Source organism: Mustela nivalis (assembly GCF_964662115.1).
Source record: "Mustela nivalis genome assembly, chromosome: 17".
Taxonomy (NCBI): Eukaryota; Metazoa; Chordata; class Mammalia; order Carnivora; family Mustelidae; genus Mustela; species Mustela nivalis.
Genome location: NC_139036.1, coordinates 47,446,324 through 47,455,976, shown reverse-complemented (window position 1 = coordinate 47,455,976; position 9,653 = coordinate 47,446,324). Strand labels below are relative to the sequence as shown.

The 9,653-nt window shown below is 50.9% G+C and overlaps 1 protein-coding gene and 1 long non-coding RNA gene across 14 annotated transcripts in view; one reads left to right on the top strand and one right to left on the bottom strand.

Moving 5' to 3' along the window:
- Positions 1-1,790: 1,790 nt before the first annotated feature.
- The window catches only part of TANC2 (tetratricopeptide repeat, ankyrin repeat and coiled-coil containing 2), a 360,787-nt gene continuing 352,924 nt past the window's right edge, over positions 1,791-9,653 (bottom strand). For 9 of the 11 annotated variants that reach the window (XM_082706545.1, XM_082706546.1, XM_082706542.1 and 6 more), the window contains one exon: positions 1,791-9,394. In XM_082706545.1, coding sequence (XP_082562671.1) covers positions 7,450-9,394 — 1,945 coding nt within the window. In that variant the 3' untranslated portion in view covers positions 1,791-7,449. The remainder of the gene's footprint in view (positions 9,395-9,653) is intronic. The other 2 variants (XM_082706540.1, XM_082706541.1) reach the window with 1 other exon arrangement.
- The window catches only part of LOC309851362, a 14,282-nt gene continuing 14,004 nt past the window's right edge, over positions 9,376-9,653 (top strand). For all 3 annotated transcript variants that reach the window (XR_014304747.1, XR_014304748.1, XR_014304749.1), the window contains exon 1: positions 9,376-9,492. This is a non-coding gene — a long non-coding RNA (uncharacterized lncRNA). The remainder of the gene's footprint in view (positions 9,493-9,653) is intronic.

Here is a 9,653-nt window from a genome sequence, read left to right as displayed (position 1 = left end):
TCTCTGGCCTGCCAGCTTCAGTTACTGTGGCGACAAAAAGGTGCTTCCAGAACAGTCAGATACCAAGGTTAGTTCTACCGGGCTTGACAAACGGATCATCCCCCGGCTGGGCACAGAACGTACAGTGACGCGTGCTGTCAGGACACAGGCTTGGAGATGGCCCGGGGTTCGCTCGGTGTGTGGACCCAGTGGGGGAGAAACCGTTTTTCTCAACCCGGAGAGAGTGGCCTGGATGGTGGAGCCCGCCAAGAGCCTTGGCAAGAAGTTCGCCCCCAGTAACTTTCTGCCTTTTAAAAATATGTCTCTTTATTCCTTCAGAGGAGGAGCAAAACTTGGGGAACAAGTGGAGATTTTACTTGAGAGCCATTCCCGTGGCCCAGGCAGGAGGCGCGTTTATGGTGAAGTCGGGCAGGGTCTCACATGGGGCTGCCCCTGGTGCTCCAGATGGGCACGTCGCTGAGAACACTAACAGGGCCCTACGGCAAATCCTCTGATGCGTGATCCTTGGGTTACATGAATCCTTCCTGAAACTGACTTTATGCTCCATATTCTTGAGAGGTCTTTGGTTTCTGCGTCTATGGAGTCTGTCTCCTGAATCAGGGCTTCTGTGCGAAGCTTCATTTGCTTAAAAGCATGCAAAGCACATGGCTTGGTACATGTCACGAGCTAATGGCTCGGTCAAGATCATAGCTGGCTCTCAATGTAAAGGCGGAAGCCCCTGGACCCCGTGAGTGGCCCATGTCACCTCCGACTTCTGTGCTCGCCTCTGGATCCAGGGTCTCTGTGTTTGGAAATATTCGACTGATCCCAGACTTGAAGGAGACGCCTCCCCTCTCCTTCACCGGCTCAGTGTGTCCCTCACCTGACAGGGTTTGGAACCCCTTGAGGTCTCAAAGTTTTCAGACCAAGCAGGAGGTTCCTTCCAGAGTCCTCTCCTGTCCTCTTTGAAGTAACTGTGGCATCCAGGCTGGGGTAACTGCGTGCCTGGAGTTTTCCTGCTTCCCTGGCTCTAGCTGTTTTGGGGAAATGGACGTAGTTGCACAACAGGGATGTTTGTTCAGCACAATGTGGTGTCTAGAGGAAGCAGTCTCCTTCCTTGCTCGTCCCTGCAGTAGACAGAGCGGTCCCAGCGAAGAGGAAAGGCTGCAGGACTCCGGGCTGGCCGCTTTTTACAAAGTCTCGAGAGTCTCCAGCCGCTTTCAGGAAACCTGCAGCTTCTCCACTTAGGATGCAGCCGCCTAGCTCTTAGCTGGTCAGGATGGGAAATTCTGGCCAGATTGCTGAAGACAGCTGAAGAGCTTCCAGCTCTGACCGAGTTCGCTCGGGGAACTCTAGCTAGGGCTGTTCCCTCCCCTCCCCTCGGGCCTGCGGCCTCAGCTACTAAAATCAAACAAGACATCTCAGTGCTCCCTTGGTTTGTCGGGAGAGGAGCCCACTGAGGAAAAAGCCTCCCTCTCCCAGCAGGTCTGGCAAGCCTTCGCCGACAGGCCCATGGAACTGTCTTTCCTCAGCCACAGCTCTTGAGTGCCTGCCGCATGCCTACTGCACTCCCCCAGCTTCGAAGCGGGGGGTGCCCAGTCACCTCGCTGAATGAATACGAGCCTGGAGGGGTGACTGTGCATGTCCCATGGGAGACCAATCGGATCATCAGGCATCTGGCCTCTGCCTTCACCTTAGGGGAGGTTGTTCCCTGGGGGAGGCTCAGCGAGGGGACTGTGAGGGGAGGGCGAGCTCCAGGCAGCTCTCGGGAGGCACACGGTACCGCAAGGAGAAAGCACCACAACACCGTGTTTTTCCAAGTGTTACCCTTTATAAATAAGTACATTTGCTTTCATACATACAGTTCATTGTACGGATGGCGATCTGTACACATGGGCAGAAAATGCATTCATTTAACTTTTCACATCTATCTCACACAGCTCACATGTACAGACAATACAACTGCTCAAGCAAGTACAGCAAAGGAAAAGGTCTTTCCTTATACACAGGGGGCTAGATGCCTCTGTTGGGTGTGGGACATCCCCACTGCACGAGTTCACAACTGTGTGGTGTTCAATATATCAGGAGAGAGAACAAACATGCATTGGATAATATACTGTACAGAGAAAGTCCTTTACATCTGAGTCATAGAAAACCTAAAGGAAAACTAAGTGCATTAAAGCTTTTTCCAGCAAGTGTCTTGAAAGGACAGCAAAGAGGAGGAGGAATCAAAATCATATTAGTACAAATCACTCTTTAATTGTAGACTGTACATGTCTGTACTAATTAAAATCATCTTGGATTTGGAGGAGACAGAACAGAGACGGATATGCTGCACTAAATGGAAAGGAGGCCATGCCTGAGGATGGCACCTGCCCTGAGCCCGATGAGGAACTGGCCCCACTCAGCAGGAATCAGCCAAAGGAAAAAACAAAAACAAACAAACTGGAACAGGAAGTGTAACTTACAAGATTTCCAAAATAACCTGTGAATGAAGGAGAGATCTGGAGCCGGCATTTCTAACTCTTTTTTTTTTTTTTCTTTCCAGTCAGCTGGTACACAATAAGGCAGGTACATTCAAGTACTGAATTTCCAGAATTTACAGTCTGTCTGGTCCTGGGGACCCAAGGGATGGAGTGGAGTCCCCCTAACCAGGTTAGTGGTTCTGGTTCTGGTTAGTGATTAGGCAAAAGAAAAATCCAGCCAGTAAGTGCTACAAAAACAAAGCAGCTAGGCTCCTTCCTTTCCACGGAGTAGGTCTGTCGGAAAAACGAGAGACGCTGGCCTGCATCTAGACGCGTTCAGCTAAAACCTGGCAGGTCAGCTTCGTGGAGAGTATCAGAGTTGGCAGGAAGAAGTGAGATGAAATGGGTGAGGAAACATGAAAGTAACACTTGATTTTTGGTGTCCAATTACGCATTCATTTGGTACTGACTTTCAAAGCTCTGACCGTGGCCACCGCATGGCCACAAGCATCTCAGGGCGGCTCAGCAGCTGTGAGGCATTGGACACCAAACGCAGGTTACCAACACTTCAGCCCTTCAGTGGTCTGTGTTATAAACGGAGTTGATGAAGACCCAGTGATTATTCAAGTAGCTCTGCACAGTGGCTCTACCGTTCCCGTTGTGCTTGTGTCCAGGCCCCCAGCCAGCCGCCTTTTCTGGGGAGCAGCCAGAGCGGAGTTCAAGGCATTGCATGGTGAAGGTTTCCATGACACGTCTTTGTAGGTAGCTCTTACCCCTAAGCCCTTTGTTCGTTGTTATTAGTCATGGTAGATGGTCAGTCTGGAATTCCTAGAGGAAAAGGAGAAAAAGCCACACCTCCCGACGTGCGTGCCCCGGGCAGCACGGGCCTCGGTGTGGAAGCAGCAGCAGGCTGTCTCTGCAAGTTGGCTTCTTGAGAAGTGGGCAGCCCAAGGACAGACAGGGTGGGAGAGGCCGGGACAGGGAGGGGGGAACATCCTGTCCCCCCTCCCCGCCCCCCGGGGGAGCCTGTTCCATTTTGTGGCAAAGATTCAGTGAGCAACTGGTTTTGTCCAAGGCATTTCTGCAGTAGAAAAATAACAATTTTTGAATCAAACCAGCCAACTGTGACATCTCTGGAGTTATAAAAGTTGGAGGCCAAGAGGAACTGAGAGGGATGCTCACGGGAAGTGAAGAAGGCTTCCTCATACCCACCCACCCACCAGAGCAAGGGAGTTCTAGTCAATTCTCCTGTCCTCTGCCTGGCTGAAGGTCCAAAGCGGGTAGTGTTCAAAGAGCTTGTCTCGCCACAATGGGCACAGATACGTGAAGACCCCTCTGCAGGCCTGTCCCCTCCTTCCTGAACCCTCTGGGCCTGCCTGCTGCCCCGGGAGCGGCTCCTCCAGGGGAACCTGCTGCCTGTCGTTCTTTGCCACCAGACAAGCCTGGTGCAGAGCCACAGTGACACCTAGTGGTAGAGTATGATTGAAGCAAGGTGACGTCCACATAACCCACTGTATAGGACTAAAATCTAAGGAAAATACTTATGGATATTAAATTAGATACTGGTTAATTTTTCTATTGGGTACATCTCTGGAATATAAAAATACCAATATTTAGAGAGGGGTTCATAAACTACTATACAATATAAGGACCGAGGATACCTTTCTCTAGGCTGTTCTGTTTACAATAATTTAGGAAAAGTGTTTTAATAATCCAGGCTTAACTAAATTAGCAAACTTGTGTCTCTGGACAACGATCTGGGGTACTGTACATGATTCTAATTAGTGGAATTTTCCTGAGCCTTCGAGTTTAAGTTAAACACATCTAGAAAGAGGGGCACATGGGAGAGGAACAAGAAGGGTTTGTGCTCTATTAACTTGGGGCTTTAATAGTGCACATCTGCAACCCAGACGAGATACAACAGCAGATACAAAATGGTCTTTGTCCATGCCAAATTCTCATGTTACACAGGTTTTCCCTTTACTTTGTAAATAAACATTAATTTTTAATTGTTAATTGTGTGCCTTACTGATCCAGTAAATAAAGTAACCACGTCTCAGGAGTCCCTAAGAAAATTGCTGGAAAAGCACTTTAAAATCACTGCAAATTTTTTTTGTATTTAAAAATTCTTAATCTTTTTGATGCTTATATACAACAGTTATTTCTTGTGCTATAAATGTTGTGATCCACTGCTTGATTTCTTTCCTTTTTTTCCTTTTTTTTTTCCCTTGAAAGATACACTAAAAGACAAGAGCGGTTTTGCTATTTTCTAATGAAGACATTACGCACACTTAAATATCCAGTATTTATCAGAATTACAAATTCAAACAGTAAAGTGCACCCATTTATAGACATGATGTGATGGGAACCCATTAGTGCAAGAATTCTGGGTGAATGAAACGTACAATTTGGTGAGAAACCTAGAGGCTGAGGTCTGTTACCACTGTCTCCATTGCAGGGTGATGTGAATTGGGTGAGTGGAACTTACCAGGCCCATCTGAAAAGCTCCCCCCACCGGAAGCCAGACATTGATTCAGCAAGTGTTGCCGGGGAGAGGCCATCTCGGATACATGGTACTAAGACCGGCCCAAGGCAGTGAAGTAGCACAACAGGGCATGGGCAGTCCGCCTGCAAGGAGAACCGGTCTCCTGCCCCCAGGAAGGTCCAGTTGGCATTTTCTAGTCAAACTCAACTGGCACCCAGCAGTGATATTCACTCCCTCTTACAATGGCTAACAAAGAGCCTGCATTTTGACTGTTTTAAGTATTTTGCCCAATAAGGCATAGACCCTAAATCTCCGGTTTGTCCAAGAAAACCAAGAGACCCTGGGGACAAGCAACATCAGGGGCGTGTTGGTGAAATGCAGAACCCGCTGACTCCCCGAAAGAGCTGAGTGCAGGTCGCATGTGTGGTGTTCCGAATAAGCAGGGGCACTTTTCTGACAGATGCAGACATTGTTCAGAATGTCGCGGCAGCTCCTCGGTGAGAGGTGCTTAGGAAGGGAGGAGATGCCAAGAGCCCCCAGGGCTGAGACCTGGACAAAGCGGGAGCTGGGCTCCGGGCTGTAGGCTGGTGCCACAGCTGGACATTTCATCATCTCAGTGAGAGAGAGGGAGAAGGGAAGGGCCAAGACGCCGGGGCCCACCCTGGGCTAGCTGAGTAGGACGCAGTCCCGGGGCATCAGAGAGAGGGGAAAGAGTCTGGGTCTTGAGATGGCCCAGCTGTCTGCTTCTAGCCCAGAGACATGTCCTGGCCTGTTTCAGGCCTGGGGGCAGAGGGGCCCATCTATTTGGCAGAATCTAAATTAGTAGAGAAATGTTTCTGATCTCAACTTCATGCTCCCCATGTCTTAGTGATACTTTCAGAGGACACTTACAAACAGGTCTGGTCATATCTGGATTTCTGTTCAGGAAACTGCCCTTCCAATAGCCCTTTACTAACAAGAGCAGAATGATTCTTAGTAACAGAGGATGAATTCGCTTTTGCTTCAGTTTCTTAAGTTTTCAGAGTTGACGTGCCGTCAGCACCAGGCCCGTGCTAAGGCTTTGGTTTCGGTGTTCCTGCTGTCCACCTCATGCTGGCCTCAATCACGCAAAGGAGAGGTCAGCAAGTGACCTCAAGACACGGAAGAAGGGTGCAGGCTACCCGGGTCAGAAGACCTGCTGTCTGTCTCACGTGCCCCCGCCCAGGGCTGAAAGGGGTCTGTGTTCTCCCTGAAACATGTTGCAGTTTCTGGTTTTCAAAGATTGCTCCCCAAACACTCCTACCTTGAAAAAAAAGAAGAAAACGATTCCTAAAGTAACATAATGGGACTATAGATCTCAAAATGGAATCAGACGGCGTCTGGCGCAGGGTGCAATGACCCTTGGTGCAAACTTCAGGAATAAGGTTACGGTCCCGAGAGAATTCAATCTGCTTCCCAGATAACCAATTTCTTCACTACACCGTGTGGGCTGAAATAGGAGCGCCAGTGGACCACAGTCTGGTTCCGAGCGAAGACCCACTAACAGGATTAGGGTACCACTCACACCTCAGCAAGAGTTTGCTTTTGTAGAGTATGATGGTCAGTGATCTCTTAGGAGCTAAAATGCAGACTTCTCCAAGACAAAGATTTTCTCTAGCCTTTCACTGAGCGTCCAGAACAGTCTTTCTTCCTCTCTTTTCTATATATTTATGTAGATGCCCCCCTGCTACCACCCCTGGAAAATCAGTCGATTTTTAATAGTTACTGGTTGGCTAAAAACCTGGAGAATGCCTCTCAGTAGATTATTTAATAATATCCATGATTCTCATCCGATTTCCTTGGCTGAGTGAAATATTTAAAGGGCTGGTTGTTTTCTAAATATTCATAAAATGTTTCAAATAATTATACTGTTTTTTTCCCCCCTTCCAATATAATAGACCTGTTTCCTCTTTCTCCTGGATCCTTTAGCCCCCATAGGAAGACCAGCAATAACCTAAATGAACATTCTAGACCTGATGACTGCAGGGAGCTGGCAGTCCGGGGGAGGAGACCATGGCACGAGAATGCACTGGGGTTGGCTATTTGGATAACACTGGATAAGAATGCGAAGGCAAAGGGGCGTCATATTCTTTCTAAAGTTCCTAGAAGAAAACAAACGAGAACACCTTATTTTTGTAAAAAAGGAGAAAGACATTCACACAACAAGAACATCAGTGAAAGCGATTGTCTCCTGGAAAAAGCTGACCAGTGTGTCTGATCTCCCTGGGTTAAAGCACACGGCACAACAATCTCCTCGTTGGCGTCGGAAGAGAGGGAGAGAGCTTGTGGCTGGGGCTCGGAGGGGAGGAACTCAAGTCCTGGCTCGCTGGAGGCCAGCTTCCCGGTCGGCTGCATGCAAAGAACTCCAGCACGTGGGCTGCCACCTCTGAACACCACACAGAAACTACATGAGAAATTAAGCCAGAGAACTACCTCAAATGTGGAAACCAAGCCTGAAAATGTGCAGTGAAAACATATGGGTCTCACTCCAACACACGTCTTTTAAACATTAGACTCCACAAATGGTCTCTTTGGTTTGATAGGGGATGTCTGCCCTTGTCGAGAGTCCCGGGACAACTGCCTGTACAGGTTGTCCTGGTATGCCTGAGCCACAGGGAGGGTCCGAGCCACCTTCACATCCGGGTACGAGGAGGCCTGGCCGACTCTCTCCAAGAGGTCTCCGCGGGACCCGTTGGCCAGCATCCCATGGGGGCTGTAATAATCGTCCTCCAGCAAATGGCCATTCTGTGCATTGTTGGTTTTGTTATAAAAGGCAATGTTGCTGATGGATGATGGTGGACTGAAGGACTCAGGCTGAGGCAGGTTGCCTGGAGACGTGGGACTGAGAACGGTATCCACGGATGACACGGCCCAGGTCCGATTCTGCTGGTGAAGGTGGGGGTACTGTTGAGTCCGGGCTGTTTTATCTATGATCCCCATGAATGGTGTGGTCCTGGATCGGGTGGGCTCGCTGGGATAACCTCCCTGAGTGGGAGACACTGGTGACAGCTCGTCACATGACCTATCATATGCCGGTTTCAGTGGGATCTCCATTTGCTGAATCGAGGAAGACGGCCGGAAGGTTGGAGTGAGGTTGGAGGCTGATGAGATACTATTGCTGGATGGAGAGAAGCGGAGGCCTACGCTCTGGGAGTGCAGCAGCGGCCTGGGAGTTGGTGGGTGAGGCTTGATTTCGTTGGGGTTGACGCTAACAGGTCTTCTGATTAAATGCGACACATCAGGGGAACCTAGCTGGCTGGAGGAACGCTCCAGATCTAGTTTTGAGTGACAGACTGGGTAGTAGGATGCGGACTGGCTACGTCCAATCTGTGGCGTCTGGCTGTATCTCATACCACCTCGGTACGCCGAGGAAGGTCGCTGTGGAAGGTCCTCTTTGGTCAACCCTCCGTGCTGACAGATGGCGCCCGCACTCAGGCTGGCCTGGACATGCTGCACGGGTCTCCCGTCTCCTACGATCCCCCCAATTGACCCTTGATAAACCAAGCGGCTCTGACTTACTCCCATGTCTCCTTGGGAAGACTGGTACTTACTAGCCATCGAGTGGGCGACTTGGCCATAGGCCCCTGTGGAGACGACGGAGCTGGAATGGACTGCGGCGCTGGGCTGGTTGCTTCTCACAATCTGGGCCTTGGCAGGCTGTAGCCTGAGCCCTTGCTGGGGAACCGCCACAGGCAGCTGAGGCATCTGGTAGGGCCGCTGGGTCATTTTGGATAATGGAGATTTTGGTCTGCCGGGAAGCTGACTCACACTCGTGTCTTGCTGATAGCGCACGGGGGAGCCCGACTGGGATCTGTAGACACTCATGCTTTCAGCTGGAGGGCTGGCCCGATACTGAGGGCCTCTACGGAGCGGGGAAGGGGGAGGGCTCGGGTATTCCTTGCCCTGTCCTCCCACGGGCGGGGGGCTGAAGCGGTAAGACCCGCTCTGGTGTGCCGGGGAGGTGTGTGGTGGGCTGGGCCTGTAGTGGGAGTTCTGGTGAGTGGGAGAAAGAGCGGGGGAGGTGGACTGATAGCCCTGTCTGGTGGGAGAACCTACGGAACTGCTGGAGCGGAAGTCGAAGACCTGATGCGAGCCGAGCGGTGAGCTGGAGATGTAGGCCGAGTCCCGATGGGCTGGGGAGGCCGGCGGGCTCTGGATTATCGGGAGCCCCTGACTGGGCCGAGCCTCGGTCTGGAGGCCAATGGAAACGTTCTCAACATCCTGTTCCAGGTACTCCTCCTCGAATATATCCTGGACGGAGTAGAGATCTTCGTGCTGCGGTTCGGGCTCCGTCTCCTCCGGCAGCGGCGGCTGCGGCGGCTGCTGGGGCGGCGGCTGCCCCTGGCGGCACTCCTCCTCCACCCGCAGCAGGAGTCTCTGGATCTCACGGTTGTTTGGACAGAGCTTGATGGCCTCGTTCAGATCCTCTAAGGCTGCTGCAAACTGTCTGCTCGACAAAATGTAAACACAGGAACTGGAGTTATTCTGAACCAACAGGAACTACCAAGAGCCGAGAACGCGGTCACTGCCGCAGAGAACTGAGGGGTAGCGTCTGTGGGAGTCTGGGGTGGGGGTTGGTTTCGTTTGATTTTTAAGGGAGGAAACAGGTAGGCTGTCATTCTGGAAGAGTCCAGAATGCTTCCTTAGCCTGTTTGGCCTCCGTCTTCCTTCTGGCCTCTCTGGGATTAGCAGAGAAGTGGCCCCAT